Raw genomic sequence first — 17,871 nt, 5'->3', positions numbered from 1 at the left:
CATGCCGACTTGGGAGAGCCACCCTCACTGCCTCAAGCTGGGGGAAGCACAGAGTCTTTGCTTCTCCGCTGACTTGCTGCTTGCATGTCCCCCTTCCACGTTTCATGTTACAACACTTGTTCTTGGCACTTCTTCGCTGGATAAAGGACTTGCACAGTGATTCGGCATGTGAACAAAAAGCTATGTGGCCTCCTGCCAAGGCGGCCTGGGGGTCTCCTGGGCTGAGCAAGCCTCTCCCAGAGCCAGGAGCACCTGAGCTAAGCTGGGGGCTTCTCGGGCCACGGGCGGAGAATGCCACAGTCCCAGCACAGCTGCCGCCTCCCAGGAGCACCCGCCACCGTGCACCTGCCTCTCCCCTGCTTGGCCCTGCCAACGGTGTGTTCACTAAGGTACCAGCGTGGCTCTCACGCAGATAGAGTGACCCCACGCCAAAGTCGTCCTTAGCAGAGCAAGGGAACTAGTAAGATATTACAGCCAGCTCAGAAGAGAAAGCAAAGAAGCGTAGACTTGTGTGCAGGAAAGGAATCCCGAGACCGATCTACAGGTGGACAGCGCATGACCTCCCAGCGGACACACAGCGGCATCCCTTCTGTTTATTCCAGATTTCCTCACAGTCTCCTGGCAGGTTGTCAGAAATAATCTCAGAGAAGGGCTCTTCTGGCTCACGAGCAGGGCTGGCCTGGCAGGGATCGGTCGGGCCATTTGCAGGGGGCGGCGAGAGCGTCGGCCTGCCTGCTGGGCCCGCCCGAGTTCGCCTCGCTAGGAGGCCTGTGGTTGCGTGTCTTAAAGCTTCTGGGATTTGCGTTCCAAGGCTGGGAAGGCGAGCCCTGCACTCCGTCCTCCAGAGGCGAGAGACTCACAGACGTGGGTGAAGCCGCTGCAGATGACCACGGCCAATGCCCTGTGTCCCCTGTAAGGTCCCCTGCCATGCACTCTCGTCCTCCGAGCACGGGCATGGCGATCCCATGGAGTTGTCTGCGTTTCAGCCACAGAGTTACGGTCTGGACACGGTCCGAGCAAGGCGGTCAGAAGCCGGTCCCCAGGAGTCTGGCCCTCAGCGCGGAGCAGTGCATCCTCCTCCCTGGGGTCCGAGGTGGTCCTCCCCAGCCGAGTCCCAAGCTGGCCTGTAGTGATATGGCAGAGGCTTGGGGCAGGCGTCACAGGAGAACGGAGCCCTCTGCTGCCCGGTTCTGCCCATTCCACGGAAGATAAACTTGACGCACAAAGACGCTTACACAGGGCCACAGAGGAGCCACCCCTCCCCGGCAGGAGGGACCCCACAGTGCGGGTGTGAGCTGCTGATCCAGGGAGCCTGGTAAACAAGATGCAGGGGCCCAAACCCCCGGCTTCGGAATCCTCGTGCCAGGGCCTGGGAGTCGGCAGCCCCAGCTGAGGAGCATCGACAGCATCTCCTCGGCAGGGCCGGGGGTCGGGGGGAGCAGCTCCCTTCCCCTCTGCAAGCCTCCTCCTCCTCCCACCCCTGCCCTTCACCTGCACAGTCAAAGGTTCAACTGAGAAAGAAGTAGAGCCGTGCCAGTGGGGGAATGGCCAGGACCCCAGCCTCAGCCCTCCCACCCCTCACCTCTCATGGCACAGCTGGAAAAGCCGAGGCACGATTATGTCGCTCAGACCTGCGCTGGGGCCACTGGGGATGCGCTGTCGTGAGAATGCAGGCCTGGCACTTGGTCAGATAAAGTCAAGGCTCCTCTGCAGGGGGGTGGGGAGGCTCTGTCCCGCGGCCAGGCGCGGGGAGAGGGGCATCCAGAAAGGGAAGGAGTGGCACCGAGCCAGGGCCCGGGGAGGGGCTCCATGGCCCACAGTGAAGGCGGGATAGGCGCCTGGCGAGGCCCGAAGCTGGAAGGGAGGACAAGTCCTCGGCCCTCACGTGCCCAGCCAAGGAGGTGGACGGGCTGGGCATGCGGGGCACGCAGGACAGCAAAAGTCTCTGCACAGAAAAGTGGCATGACTGGGTCTGAGTACCAGGGCTGGGAGCTGGGGGGACCAGGAGCGGGGATGGGCACAGGGGCCGCTGCAGGATCCCGGCTGAGCCAGGACGGCGGTGGCCACCAGGTGCACAGGGCAGACCACGCCAGCACTGCACGTGTGGATACGGTGGAGAGAAGGCGAGCCAGCTCGGTCTCAGTGTGGCCGGGCCAACAGCAGGCAGGAAGTGGTGTTAGTCACAGGAAGGCTGGGTGTATGGGGGAGAATAGTCACTGCCCCCATAAAGGGATATCCTGAGGCCCTTAGATGAGAAAGCGGGGCTCTGGGCACCGGAAGATGCCCGCCCTTCCCAGGGGTGAGGGGAGGGGGCAGTCAGCCAGGGAAAATGGGGAAGGAAACCCTCTCCTGGGGTGGAAATAGGGGCCATGGTGTGGATTGTTCAGGCCCATCAGCCACGGAGATCAGAGCCCTCACTGTACTTGAAATCCCCTCCCAGGGAGGGATTTGGAGCAGAGACGCACTGTCGGGACCCCCTGTGCCAAAGATGCTGATGCAAACGCGTTTCTCTCCCGGCCCCAGAACTGGACCCCCAGGCTCTGTGCACCTGCCTGCACGTGATGGTTTTTACCGTGGAGACGGCCAGTTCGCTTTGGAGTTTTCCCATTGTGATGCCCCTTGGATTTAGTCCTACAGTCTCAGCCCCGAAGTCCGTAAAGGCAATCTTTGTTTTTTAAGCCAATGACCTTTAAAAAGGTATTTTGGGAGGGCCTGGGTGGCTCAGTCGGTTGATCGTTCGACTCTTGATTTCGGCTCAGGTCATGATGTCGGGGTCGTGAGATCCAGCCCCATGATGGGCTCTGTGCTCGGCGGGGAGTCTGCTTGAGATTCTCTCTCTTCCTCTGCCCCTGTCCCCACTTGCACGCTCTCTCTCTCAAATAAATAAAAATAAATCCTTAAAAAAATAAAAAGTTCTTCTGTTTTTTACATCATGGCCCCCAGGTCTCACTGGAGACTCCCCACGGTGGGGTGTCATGAAGCCATGTGGCAGCGCCGTCCTGGGTGGGTGTGTCTCGTGGGTGAGAGCGTCACCTTCGCGACCGTTTTCAGGAAACAAATGAAGGAACTCTTCGGTTTGTATGGACGGACTCAGTGACAAGACATACGTGTGGCATTCCTGGGCCCATGGTTACGTCGTCTCTTTTTTACGATAAGCTTGCAGGTTGGGCCGGAGAGAAAGCTCGGGGACCCTGACGTCGCCATGGAAACCCGCTACGCAACTCTGGCCCGTCCCTCACGGCTCTGTGGCTTGTGTCTTGCAGGTGGTCTTTAGCAAGTACTGCAACTCCAGTGACATCATGGACTTGTTCTGCATCGCCACCGGCCTGCCCCGGTGAGTGGTCCAGCCCGCGCCCCAGCAGGGCGCCCCCACCAGCAGGGTGCCAGTTCCCCTAGAGAGGAGGGTGCCTGGGAGAGAGGGTGAGCCGCGGGTCTGAGGGGCGACAGGTTGGCCAGGGCCCCGTGGGCTCACCTTGAACACGGGGGCCCTTTCTGATCAGTGAGTGAGACCCCACAGGTGTGGGCCACGGCCTGTCCCCAGCCTGCCGGACTGTCCCCCACGCTGTGCATGCAGGAAACCACTGGGCAGAATTAGGCAGAAACCACTGTCTTAATGGGGTTTTTTTCCTTTTATTTGCTTTTGAAGAAAGGACAGAGGAGGGTGGTTGTGTTTTGGCTTTGGCCCCCCAGCCCGAGATGATCCAGCAGGTGATATTTTCTATCTCGGGGGTGGCGGGGTGGGGGGTGCCAGAGAGCAACGTTTGGGAAGACAGATTTTCAGAAAGTAGTTGGAAAGGCCAGTAATCCCCTCATAGAATCATCAGACTTCCAGAAGAGTCTTTTCCCCTGGTCGGCAGCCTGTTCGAGTACAGCTTCTATCCTCACTCCCTGACTGTAGAATGGCCAGGGGTAGCCGGGGTGCGGCATCTAACTCTGGAGCTGTGACCCGGGTCGAGGACGGGGACAGGACCTCAGCAGTGTCACAGGCAGGGAAGGACAGGCGAGGCGCCCTCTGGAATTGCAACAAACAACAATTTGTAGCTGCAGAAACAGCCCGCAGCCTGGGCGTCTTCGAGCTTTGTGCTAGGAAATAGACACAGTTCTTGAGAGCACCCCAAGATTCGGGTGTCACCCCCAATGCACGCACCCGGAGACCACAGAGGCTTAAATAAGGTGGTCGAGGCCACACCGCTCGCCCAGAGGCCCCAGGGATGAGAGGTTGGGGGGAGACTCCGCTTCCCTGCCCGAAGGTGCTTCCTAGGAGAGGCTCCCCCGCGCCCGTGGCTTCCTTCAGAATGGACAGAGCACTGGGAATTACTCATAGCCACCTGTGTGTGTACAAAGGCAGGGCCATGTCCTGGGGCCGAGCCAGCTCCCCAACTACCCATGCAGTTGTCCCCTCGGGCGTGGGGACACTGACGCGGGGTGTCTTCCAGGAACACGACCATCTCCCTGCTGACCGCGGACGACGCCATGGTGTCCATCGACCCCACCATGCCCGCCAATTCAGAACGGTAAGCGGCGGCCTCTCCAACACTTCTCTACACACACAGGACGGGCTCCACGGTTGTCCTCTTAGTTCACTGCTGTGGGAAAATCCAAATTGAAACCAAAGATGGGGTAGGGGTGGGAGGGTCCTTTGCAGACCAGTCACTTTCCAAGATAATTACAGGTGCAGGTGTGCTCAGGGGCCGTTCTGAGGGCTTGCCCGCAACAAGAGTCCCCAACAAGAGGAGGCACAGAGGGGGAAACTGAGGCCCTGAAGGCAAGTGAGGTCAGTGGAGCCAGGCCCCAGGGCGGTGCACTGACTGCCCCTGTCCTGCTCCGAAAGGTTCCCTGACCCTCACTGTAGGTCCCCAGAAGGTCCCCTGAGCACCCAGCAGTGAGCGCCTGCTCTCCCCCCTGCCCCCAGAAGCCGGCCTGTCAGCCATTTCCCCCACCCAGGGCTGGGTGCAGGACCCCCAGGCCCTGGCAGGGGCACAGCTAAGGCTTCAGTGCAGAAGGCCAGACAGACCCCGTGGGAGGTACAATGCCATCACGAGCCTCCCAGCCACACCGTCCCTCGGGCTCCGTGGTCCGTGGCGGGCAGCATCCTCCGTGCCCCCAGATGCCTCCACTGGGCCCCCTCGCCAACTGTGCCCATCAGTCTTCCCAAATTTCGTCCATCAGAAGCTCCTGCCCCACGCCCTCTGGCTCTGATTATCAGCTCGGGGCTCCCCGAAAGGAGCAGAGCTGACCAGCTCCCCAACGACTCCGGTGAGATCCTTACAAATCCTGGCACACCCACCCCGGCCCGACCGGACAGCGCCTCGGAAGCGAGGTCTCCAGCGACTGGTCACCCCTGACGTCCGCGAGGTCAGGGCAGATGTTTCACTCCAACCAGGGCCCCGTCGGCGCACAGTGCGACCTGCTCTCTGAGCAAAACTGTGTCTGCCTAGCACTTTACTCCCTGCCAGAGGCTGTCGGCAGGGGCGGTTTTGCTCCCCAGGGGACACTGGGCTGCGTCTGGAGACATTCTGGCCACCATAGACGGGGGGCACGCTGACATGCGGCGGCCAGAGACCAGGGCTGTTGCTACCGGCCCTACTGTGCGCAGGACGGCCCCAGCACCGACACTCACTGCCCGAAATGCCAGGGGTGCCGAGGTCCAGAAGCCCTCTCGGCGTTTTCTCTTTACAGAGCTACTGGCTATCCGCTCAAAGGTCACCAACCCCCGACCCAGCTCCGCGGAGGCTGCCCCTCCCCCCTCCCTCTCTCTGCCCCCAGGTTCTGACTCTCCGTCTCTCTGGGGCTGAGCCCCAGAACTTGCTTTTCTCTGGGCTCCCAGGTGCTGCTGATGATGCTGGGTGGGAACCCTGTGCCCCCTCCATTGATGGGACCTCCTTTTCCTCCACTGGCTTCCCTGCTGCCTCTGTCTGCTTCCCACCGTCCGCCCAGGGGAGGTGGGTGCGCTCAGGGGCATCCTGCTCAGCCCCGCACCCGTCCCCCTTCCCAGGTCACATCCTAGCGGCCCCCAGCACGGCCCCGTCTGCTCTGGTTCTCTTCGTTCCCGCTGCCAGGGGGTCCCGTCTGTTCCAGGATAACCAGTCCCGCTAACCCAGTGACTTTCAGCCCTGCCGAGGACTAAAACCACCCGAGATCTTCACAAAGGCACCGATGCCCAGACCCCTGCTAGAACCCATTCAATGTGGAGTTTTGAGGGAGTGCTTAAGGCTCACCAGGTGATTCCAGTGGGCAGCCCTGGGCGAGGGCCACTGATGGAAAGTGTGGAAAATGTAAGAAAGTGTTCAAACCCACACGGATTTAAAACGTGTTACCTGGGCGCCTGGGTGGCTCAGTCGGTTAAGCGACTGCCTTCGGCTCAGGTCATGATCCCAGGGTCCTGGGATCGAGTCCCACATCAGGCTCCCTGCCCTGCGGGGAGCCTGCTTCTCCCTCTCCCACTCCCCCTGCTTGTGTTCCCTCTCTCGCTGTGTCTCTCTCTGTCAAGTAAATAAATAAAATCTTTAAATAAATAAATAAATAAATAAAATGTGTTACCTGAGCTGCCGGAACCCAGACACATTGTGACACAGTCTCTAGGGAAATGAACCCCTAGTTCCAAGTAACCAACTTCCAGAAGACCTTCTGAGGCAGGGCCCTTTCCTAAGTGAGAGCAGGGTATTCCCAGGGGAGAGGTGATGGCGTGGACGCGAATCTCGACACTCTGTGCCGGGAGGGACCCTCGTGGAGCCGTCCGTCCATCATCCAGGATAACTCTGCCGTCCAGTTTTTATTTTATACTTTATTTGTGTTTTCAATGGTCAGAGTTTTCCACGTGGCCTGTACCTGTTAAACCACAGGTATCCCCATCGATCCCTGCTAGCAGTGGGGTACGTCGGAGTCTCTCCAGATTTTCTGTGCTTGTTCTCTGTTAGTCCATAACATGCTCAGTCCGCCCACCATCCCCTCAGGTCCACACCTGCACACATATCTCCCTTTCTGACCATGGACTGACACTGCACGGAACAGCGAGTAGATACGCAGTGCCCTGCTGACCGGGGCTGAAAATTTAAAGCTCTCTGCCGTTCAAACAGTGCGGTGATACCCATCCTCAGGGTGTAGTTGAACATGGACTGTCGGATCCCTGAGGACAGGAGCATTTTGTCCTGGTCACTGTTCTGTGACCTGTACCTGATCCCAGAGAGCACTCGTGACAAACGACCGAACGGACAAACAGATGACATGGACAAATGACGTGTGAGGGTGTCCCCAGGGGCCAGTGTTTCATCTGATACCCTTGTTCCTGAATTCATGGGCTGAGTCAGAGGACTGAACATCTTCCGTCAACCAGTCCCGCCAGGCCCCTTCCCCAGGACCGTGGGGGTGCGCGCCCCGGCCAGCAACGCAGTAGCACGTCTCCCTGGGCCCCTGCAGCCTGCCTGTTGAAACTTTGCTAAACTACTAGGTAAAAAACGGCATCTCTCTTGAGCCTTTCTTAAAAACTCTCACCAGCTATTGCGTATTCCTGCTCTTTTTGACCTCTTCTCCGTGGCTCCATTGTCTTTCCCTCCCTCTCTGCCGTAGGTCCTTGTGTGTCAGGGGCAAACATTCTCCCATCTGCTCTGGGCCTCGGGACCGCTGGGATGGCCTCACCAAGTGCGTGTTCAGCCGAGGGACCCACCCTGTCTTCCCTCGTGCACCTGGGAGATGCAGTTGCCGTGAGCTCGAGCCAGGCCCGGGACAGAGAGCCTCCCGCATCAGTCGGGCGTCCGCCCGGTGGACTTGAGCAGTTCTAGTGGTCTTCCACACCCGAGTAGCCGTGGTGCTGACCACAAAATGTGTTCAGTTCACCAAATAGGAACATCACAGAGGAAGTTCATCATTTAAATGATATATTTAAAGTATCTGGAGTTCTTCCGAACGAGGAAGCTCAGAACTGCCAAAGAAACTAATTTCAGAAAAAAAAGTAGATAAATAACCCTAATCCACTGAATTCTAATTTATCCCGAGCGGCTTATCTCTCACAGCAGATGCGCCAAGAACACCTTTGACGGCATCTCACAGGGGAACTGTCTTCTGTCTTCCAGCACTCCCTACAAAGTGAGACCTGTGGCCGTCAAGCAATTGTCTGGTAAGGCCCTGCTATCATTTTTAAAATTAAAAGAAAAAAAGAAGGCTCCAGGCTGCCCCTGTGATTGAATATATATTAGGTAAGCGTTTGAATCTAAAACCCTGTGCTGTTACAGAATCCAAAGCCCTATCTTAGACTCCACCCTTGACAGCCCCTTGGGGGCCTCCCTCCCATGCTGTCCCTTACTGACTCAGAGGGCGCTGGGTGACGTTCCGCCCGTGTCGTCCTGGACACAGGGCCTGTCCTGCTCACTCAGACCGTGAGCCGCCAAGGTGGGCCATCTGCAGCCCCCAGCCCCCAGGATGCTTCGTGTAGCCGGTGGTGTTGTTTTGCTAAAACCCATTTCCTTCTGAATCTTTTATTTCCCTTATTTATGTATGATTCATGCATCATAAAATGTTCCCATTTAAGTGTAGATTTTGATGAGCTTTGAAAAATGTATCCCCGCCCCCGTAACTGTTAACCAGAATCAAGACACAGAACATTTATATTACCTGAAAAGGTTCTTCTGTGCCCCTGCCCAGGGAACCCCCTCCCTCGACCCCTGCTCTCTGTCAGCAGCTGACCCGCCTTCTGACACCGTAGATTTGTCTTTCCCAGAGCGTCGTATAAAAGATAGCCCATAGTACGTGTGCTCCTTTCTGACTTTCTGACTCAGCCTAACGTCTTTGAGACTTGTCTGTGTGTTGGGTGTCCCAGGAACTCATTCCTTTTTATTGGTGGGGAGGTTTCGTGGTGTGGCCGGACCACAGTGTGACTACCCATCCACCTGCTGAAGGACACCCGGGGTTATTTCCAGTCTGCGGCCTTTATGAATAAGGCTGCTGTGAGCGTTCAAGTGCATGCCTCTGTGGGGACACATATTCTCATTTCTCTTGGATTGAACAGGATTGTATTTATTTCACTTAAAAAAAAAAAAAAAAACCCTAATCCCTTTTTCCCAAAGTGGCAGCAGCATCTTGCATTCCCACCCACAGTGCGCGCGCTCCTCGTCTGCACTTGGAACTGTCTGCCCCTTTTATGTGAACCATTCTAATGGGGGTGTGGTGATACTGCATTGGGTTTGAATTTGTGTTTCCCTAGTGACTAACGAGGGGGAAAGTATTTGCTAACCGGTCATAAATCTTCTTCCGTGAACTTCCGCGGTCGTCGAGACCTGCTTCCCGTACTGTCAAATAGTGAGCGCTCCTGATCGGTCGGACACACCCCGTTAGTCAGATGTGTCTTGTGAATATTTTCTCCCCGCCTGACTCACTGTTTCGTTTTCCTGTTAGAGCCTTTCAGTGAGTAGAAGTATTAGATTCTGATTTAGGCCTGGAGGACCCATTTTGTTCTTTTATGGTTTTGCTTTGGGCGCCCTAAGAAGTCTTAGTTCATCCCCTATCTGTGGGGTCATCGGCCATGCTTTCTTCTAAAAGTTTTATTTTTTTTAGCTTGCACATTTAGGTCTGTGATCCATTTCAAGCTGACTTTTGTGTATGGCCTAGCCAAATTTTCCTTTTTAAACTGTGAAGTTAACTTAATTTTTATTTCTTTATAAGATTGATTTTTTGTAAGATTCAGAAGAACAGATTCTGAAGCCACCTGTCGCCGGGTGCTGGGCCGCGAGTGATGAGGGACTGAGGCATCTGGGCCTTTTCTCGTCTTGACACTTGACAGTGTTTACACATGGGCACTGGTTGCTTTAAATACTCTTTAATGCTTGAGAAGCTCTTTGAAAACTCTTAATTCAATCCTTTTGATAGTAGATGTTAGAATAAAGTAGGAGTTCTAACTTATTCTAGGATGACAATTCCTTTTTAACGTGAAAGGTACTCGAGCCCTTGACTTGGTAACAAATGTGATATTTTTTACATTGTTTTTAACTAAACCCCATACTTTATTCGGATTTCACTAGTTTTTCTCCTAATGTCTTTTTTCCACTCCAGCGTCCGAGCCGTGGTCCAGCCCGTCGTGTGCTCATCGATGGGTCTTCCCGGTCGGCCCTGGTCTCGCAGGTGCTCACACTCCCCTTGCTTGGCCTCAGAATTGTCTGATGTTTTTCTCATGCTCAGCCCAGGGGTGTGGATTTGGGGAAAGAATGAGGAGGTCCAAGATATCCTCTTGACTCATTGCCCTCTCTGCTGTGAAGTTACCGTCTTTCCCCTTCTTTATTCTATTCTTTGGAAGGCATTGCTCAGTCCAGCCCTCCTTCAGGTGGGGGAGAAAGGGACTGACGTTCATTCTCTCTGTGTGGATATCCACTTGCTCCAGAACGTTTGTCGGAAAGACAGTCCTTTCCCCCAGTGAATTATCGTGACATCCTCGTCAACACTCAGTTGACCATGTATATATATGTGAGTCTTTCTCTGGACTCACTGTCCTGTTCCATCAACTGAATACACGTCTGTGCTCAAACCCCTGCCACGCTGTCTTGATTACTGTGCATTCACGGTAAGTCGTGAAACGAGCAAGTCCTCTGATTTCTTTCTTCTTTTTCAAAAATATTTTGCTTATCCCAAGTTCCTTTTATTTTCACATAAATTTTAGAATCCGTCTGTCAGTTGCTACTAAAAAAAAAAAAGGCTGCTGGGACCTTGAAATTATATTGAATACATAGAACACTCAAAAAGAATTACCATCTATAATGTTGAGTCTTCTAATTCATGAATATGGCATCTCTCGATTTACTTAGGTTTCTCTTAACATCTCTCAACATATTATAGTCGTCAGGGTAAAGTTCTTGAATAGATGTTGATAAATTTATCACTAGTATTTAATATTTGTAATGCTATTGTCAATAGATTTTTAGGCCAATTCCCAGCAGTTTTTGTTTCTAAAAATATAATTGGCTTTGTGTATTGACTTAACTAAATTCACTTAGCAGATCTAGTGCCTTCTTGTAGATTTCTTATGATTTTGTACATCTGCCAATAGAGAATTGCTTCTTCCTTTTAGATCTGGATGTCTTCCGGTTCTTTTGTTTCTTGGGGTCTTAACTTGTTGCTTTAGCTAGGGTATCTAGTACAAGAGAAGTATAAGGTGTGAGAATGCAGATTCTTGGCTCTGTTCTCATGTTAGAGAGAATGTGAAGTTTTCCACCATGAGTTATGATGTTAGCTGTAGGGTTTTTTATCAGGTTGAGGATTTTTTTTCTTAATTCCTAATTGGTTGAGAGTTTTAATCATAAATTCATGTTGGATTTTGTCAAATACTTTTCCTGCCTCTATTGAGATGATCATGTTTTTTACTCCTCTGTTCTGTTAGTGGTGGATCTGTTGATTGATTTTAAACTTTAACCTTGAATTCCTAGTATAAACTCTATTTGGCCATGGCGTATTGTCTCTTTGTTTTGAATTCAATTTACAAATGTTTTATGAAAGATTTTTGTGTCTATATCAACAAGGGATCCATAGTCTTATTTTTTTACAATATGTTCAACTGGTTTGGGCTTTAGGGTGATGCTGGCCTCATGGGATGAGGGAAGTGCTCCACCTTCCTGCCTTCTGGAAGAGTTTGTATAGGGGTGGCACTGTTTCTACCTTAAGTGTTTCATAGAATTCACCAGTGAATCCTCTGTGCTTGGAGTTTCTTTGTGGGAAGGTTTTAAACTATGAATTCAGTGTCTTTAAGAGATAAGTATGTCTGGGTTTTCTGTGTACTTGGGATTGACTTTAGGAAGTGGTGCCCATTCCAGTGAAGATTCATCTGAGAATCTGTTGGTATGGTGGAGCTTGGCAAGTCCTTGCCATCCCTTTTATGTCTATGGGATTGGAGTGAGACCTGCTCTTTCTTTCAGGATACTACTAATTTATATCTTCTCTCTTTTTAATCAGTTAATCAGTCTGATTTATACATTTTATTGACTTCTTTTTTTCTAAGAGCTAGCCTGGAACTTCATTGGTTTTCTCCATTGTCTGTCTGGTTCCTATTTCAATGATTTCTCCTCTTACCTTTTTATTTCCTTCCTTCTACCCACCCTGTGTCTAGTTTGCTCCTCTTTTTCTGGCTTCCAAAGGTGGAAGCTTCGATCATTAATTTTAGATCTTTCTCTTTTTTATGTAATAATTTGAAGTTAAAAATATCTCTCTAAGTACAACTTAGCTGCATCTCATAGGTTTTGATGTGTTGTGTTTTCATTTTTATCCAGCTCAAAATATTTTCTGATTTACCTTGTAGTTCCTACTCAGATCCACTTGTTATTTAGAAGTGTATGTTTGATTTTCAAATGGTTGTATATTTTCCAGTTATCTTTCTGTTACTGATTTCTAAGTTAATTCCATTGTGCTCAAAAGTGGACCCTGTTTGACTCCTGTCTTTTTTTAATTTATTGAGATGCATGGTGTATCTTGGTGACTGTTCCAGATACACCTGGCAAGAGTGTGTATCCTGCTGTTATTGGGTGGAATACTCCACCAGTATCAGTTAGGTCAAGTTAATTGATAATGTAGTACAAGTTTCCTGTATCTTTATTTTTCTGTCTACTTGTTCTATCAATTACTGGAAGATGGGTATTGAAAGATCCGAGTCCCTTGTGATGTGTTCACGTCTTTTCTCAGTTTGTCAGGTTGTGCTTTGTGCATTTTCTATTCCTGTTATTGGGTGCATACTTATTTAGGATTGTTGTATCTTCTTAATGGGTCAGTCCCTTTAGCCTTAGGAAAATGTGGCCTTTATCCTTGGTTCCATTATATCATCCTTATCTCCTGTTAATACAGCTACCTGGGCTTTCTTAGACTTAATACTCACATGTTATACGCTTTCCGTCCTTTTACTTTGAATATATCTGTGTCTCTATTTGGAGCAGGTTTCTTATTGGCAGCATTTATCAATTTTGGCAATTTCAGCCTTTCAATTGGAGCTGTTAAACCATTTACAATAAACATAATCATAGATAAAGTTGGGTTAAATCTACTACTCATTTTATTTCATTCATTTTTTTTTTAATTTTTTCTCTCTTTTCCTATATCTTTTGGATACTGAGCATTTTTTTCTCCACTCTCGGTCTCTGAGCTATTCTTTGTTTTATTTCTTCCACTCTTGGTCTCTGAGCTGTTCTTCGTTTTATTTCTTCTTTGCTGCTCTGGGTTTCACAAACTGTATCACTGACATATCACAAATTATATTACACCACCTCTTGATGATGTGGGGGCTTAGAGCAGAGTGCTGGCATTTATCCCCACCCAGTGCTCTATGTCATACATTTTACTTCTATGCTACATATGTTTTAAGCCCCATAATCCACTGTTAATCATTTTTTGCTTTCAATAGTCAATTATATTTCTTCTACATTTCTTTGTATAGATCCATGTGTGCATTTTTTGCATACTGTTCATCATCTGGATTTTGTTTTCTCCCATTAAAGGGTGTGGGCTCTGTCCTGGCAGGCAGTTAAATTATTTACAAATCAGTTTGATGTCTTTGAGACCTGTTTTTAGGCTTTGCTAGGACCGTTGTAGAGGACCCTTACTCCAGGGATAGTTCAGTCCTATTGCTAAGGTGTGATGCCTCTGGGGTCTCCCTCGAACTCCTGGAGATGAGTTTGGGGGACATCAGGGGCTCATCGTGTGGGGCCTTGAAGGCCCATCAGGAGGCTATTGCTCTAATTCCATAGGCAGAGGGGAGCGTGGGGGCCGTGGGGGTGGTGAGGAGTGGTCAGATTCTGGCTTGTTCTGGGGAAGACCCCAGCTTGTTTTCTGACTGAGCAGACATGGTATATGAAAGAAAGAGGAGTCAGAGAAGCCTCTAGGGTCACTGAGAAGGAATAGCACCTCCCAACAAGGGAACAGGCTGAGGGTGTCGCAGCTTCCAGGAGGAGAAGGGAGCTCACTTTGGGACAGATCGGTGCGATGGGGCTGTGGGCACCAGGGTTGACTAGATGTGTCTGGAGGAGGCTGCAGCTTCTTCTCCACTGCGGAGGTGCTGTGAGACTGATGGTGGTGATGATGGCAGGGTTTGCAGCCAGGGCTTGGTGAGCTCCCCAGAGAGGAAGGGAGCTGGCAGGAGGGACCCAGGACAGAGCCCTGAGACCCAGCACTCGGGCACAGGATTCCATCAGAAGGACACTAGCCTCTTACCACCATCCAGAACAGAGGGGCCAGAATAATGAAGCCTTTGAGGAACAAAGAAGCAAAAGCAGACGGAGTATGGGGCAGACCAGACAGGAATGAGCTTTGGGAAGGAAGGCTGGGGGATGGGGCAGCTGTGCACAGATATTTACAAGATGGTCATCGGAGGAAGAATAAAGAGGGATTTCGGTGTAACTTTGGGGCCCAACTTGGACCAGTGGAGGTGGGTTTTGCTCCTTGAGGGAAGGACCTGAGCAAAAGCTAGAGCCAGTATGAGCACACCTGGCAGTCTGGGGAACTCGGCAGCCATGTTCTCTGCAGCCAGAAGAAGTGGATTTCCTCCAAAGGTGTGCATCCCCCAGCATCACGAACACCACCGCATGGGGCAGACCACCCTTGCTTTGTGCACACTGACGATCAGGCTAACCCCGCCTTTCCCTGCCTCTGGGGCGTGAGGACCCCTTCTCTTCAAGGCCACTGGCATTCCAGGTTTTCTCTTTATGGACAGACCCCTAGGCCTGAGCCTTCCTGAGACAAGTAAGGAAATGGAGCTCTGTCTTTCCCTCTGGAACTTTTTCTACGAATGTTAACTCTTGGCTCTCTGCAGGGAAATGCCCCTCCATCACCCATGCATCAATGCCCAGCCCGGCCTTGCTTCCAGAGCCCCGAGTGTGGCTGAAAGTAGCCCCCGCGGTCCGTGAATCAACAGGCCACTCTCACAATGGCAGGAAAAAGCAGCTCAGGAAAGGAAGTAGGAGCCTGGGGTCCAGACTTCCATGCAGCTGCTGAGGTCCCTGGCCCTATGGTCCCCCGTCCTTCCTGCTGAGCCCACATTTCAATAAATGCTCCGAACTTGTCCTAGCAGAGCTGTTCAATACAGAAATGCCCAGAGTCTTACTGTTCTGTGACTTCAGTATTCGGAAACAGGAAAGTATTGTGGAAAACATGACTTTTCGTAGTAAAGAAGGGTTGAGGTCCTGGCCCGGGCCCCACACCCGTGGCAGGTGCAGGGACGTGTTCAAGATCGAGGAACACCCACAGCAGAGAAGGATCTCAGAACAGGAATCGTAATGTCCCCTGTAAATAGGGAGCTTCTGTGTTTACCAAACACCTTTTTGGAAAATACTCTCTTTGCCTCAGCATGGGAGACAACCACGTGGATAGACTAGTTTCCTCTTTTACAGATGAAATAAAGTTAATAGCAACCATGAAGACCATGGGATGGATTTTATGCATCTTCTTGGAACAAGGATGCTGAGTCTTTTGAACAGCCTTCAACCATCAGTTTTATTAGAGCTGAGCGGCTCAAACGCAAACAGGGCGTTTTCCAAATTATCAGATACATTATTTCGGTGTCCAGCCAGTTACCTTGTGCCTGCCCACATGTCGTCTGTCCACAGGAGCCGATGGAGGAGAACATGGGAGGAACGGCTTCACCCTCGATTAACCCCTGTATTCAGAGCTGGAGGGGAAGGAATGTTCACCCAGGCTGAGCCTCCCCGAGCATGGTGGGGGGGTTGAGGCTCTGTCTGGGGCTCTTCGATGTCACGGATCATTTCTCTTTTGACACAGGCTGAGCCTCGCTCTCATTTCTGTCTTCCTGGGCACAGATCATGAGTGACTCAAGGCCTTCCTGCTTCAACAGCCTCATTGTCCTTGTTCCCAAGAACAGAAAATGAAACTGAGCCAGAAAGACACATCAGGAGCCATCACGGAGCAGAGGCGACAGGTGGCTAAATGGGAGTGACGGGGTGCCTGGTTGCACCTTGAACGTTACCCAGAATTCCGTCACGGGGCACCTGTCTGCCTTGTTTCCACAGGAAGGCTCACAGCTTCAGTGCTGGTCTTCACATCTCGAGACTCAGGGAGGCCAGGCCAGAAGGGATCCCGTCTGGATCTGGCCACATGTGCTTATCTGCTTGGGTCTCTTAGAGAAACTGAGCCCCCCAGACTGGCTCCCCACTGCTTACGAAACAGGAGTCACAGTGAATGCCCGGGACTCACCCCGGCTGATCTGTGGCTTGGTACAATCTCAACACCATGGAACACTGCAGCCGAAGGGGCTTCCGGGCAGTGAGCTGTTCCACCAGGAGGGAACCGGGGTAGAGAAGGCCACCACCATCCAAACACAGGTGCTCTAACTGTAAAATACACGCAGGATGGTGAAGATTCAGCCTATGTGAAGGAATGTAAAACACCCCGCTAATCAGTTTCAGATTGATTTCATGTTCTCTTAGTGAGATATAATTCACAAACACAACATGCACCATTTTAAGGTGACAGTTTCATGGTTTTTAGTAACAGTCACTTCGTTGTGCAACCACCACCACCGTCTAAATCCAGAGCATTTCTGTCACCCCCCAAAAGCCCCGTACCTATTGTTGGCATTCGCCCCCCCCCCCCGCCTTCACACCCTGGTCCCTGGCAACCACTGTTGCTATGGAGATGCCCGTCTGGATGTCTCCGGTGAGGGACTGTGTAGCCTTGTGCGTCTGGCCTCTTCCACCAAGAGCACAGCGTTGGCGGGGCTCCTCGCGTCAGCACATCACTGCTGTTCGTGGCCGAGCCGCGTCCCGGCGCGGGGGTGAGCACGGGCTGCGTAAACCCACACCGGCTGACGACATTTGGGTTGCTTCCCCTCTGGGCTGCTGTGAGTGATGCCGCAGTGACCGTGGGTGTGCACGTTTTCGTGTGATACGTATTGAAATGAAGTGTCTTGAGATCTATTGGGTCAAAAAATGTTTTCAAAGTCCGGCACGTGCTCAGCAGCAGAGATCAGAGGCCACTGACGTCACGGGCACAGCAGCCTCCTCTGACCTGAGATCCGCGCCCCACCCCACCAGAGCCTGCAGACCTCCCCTCCTGGGTGCAAGGCGACCAGAGGTGTCGAGGGCTGTCACCGCCCGGGAACAGTCCCCCCGAGAGTGAGGGAGCCAAGGGACAAATGTGCGGCAACCCTGTGGGTGCTGGACAGGTCTCTGAGGTCACCGACATGACACCGTTGCTCAGGGCCCCCCCCAGGTGAGCTGCAGGTGCCCCCCCTGCACGCCCCACTGCGACAGCCCCGCGCAGACCCGCCCTCCGCGGGCTCTCTTCCCTTGCTCGCCTCAGTCCCGCACACACTCCAGGGTTTCCCGGGGTCACTGCTGCACGCAGCTCCCTGTCTTTGGGGGAGCTGCCCCCGGTCACTTGTCATTTGGGTGAAATGGCCTCAGGACAGCTTCCCACCACACTGCGCTTCAATTTCCCTGCAGAACCAGAAGTGGAAAACACACCCCATGGGGTTCTTGCAAAGACAAATGACGCAATTTGCACAAAATGCTTAGCCTGGTGCCTGCCACTTGGTAAGTGCTCAGTAAACGGCAGCTGTCATTGGTAATGACCCAGCGCGTGGCTTTGAATGGCTGAAGTCACGCCTCCCTGGCATGGCTGACAGCTAACAGGACAGGAACGCCCCGAAGGTCTAAAACCACTCGGGGTGCTGGCTCCTGTCACTTGCCAGGCAAGTGCGTGCTTGGAATGTGAGCACAAATGCGTTGCTTATGAGAGATAATAATGCTCTTTAATAATGTTTTCTATTCTTAGTGCAGCTTCATTGCCAAGAACTTTGTCATCAGCCTCAGTCACCCTGACTTGCATGATTTTTGAAACAGAAGGAAGAGATGTAGTGTGGCCGTGAAAACAAGCCCTTCTCCTGGGTCGCCTCCAAGG

General features: G+C 52.2%; 1 protein-coding gene across 1 annotated transcript in view; it reads left to right on the top strand.

Annotated features, from left to right (window-relative positions):
• PDE9A (phosphodiesterase 9A) overlaps window positions 1-17,871 on the top strand; it is a 92,590-nt gene that overhangs the window by 25,514 nt on the left and 49,205 nt on the right. Inside the window, exons 2-4 of the mRNA XM_035030111.1 lie at window positions 3,264-3,334; window positions 4,437-4,514; window positions 8,070-8,113. Coding sequence (XP_034886002.1) covers window positions 3,264-3,334; window positions 4,437-4,514; window positions 8,070-8,113 — 193 coding nt within the window. The remainder of the gene's footprint in view (window positions 1-3,263; window positions 3,335-4,436; window positions 4,515-8,069; window positions 8,114-17,871) is intronic.

The sequence above is a fragment of the Mirounga leonina genome, unplaced genomic scaffold (genome assembly GCF_011800145.1).
Source record: "Mirounga leonina isolate KUSES-001 unplaced genomic scaffold, KU_Mleo_1.0 Mir_353, whole genome shotgun sequence".
NCBI classification, from domain to species: Eukaryota; Metazoa; Chordata; class Mammalia; order Carnivora; family Phocidae; genus Mirounga; species Mirounga leonina.
This window is presented reverse-complemented; position numbering and strand designations above follow the sequence as displayed.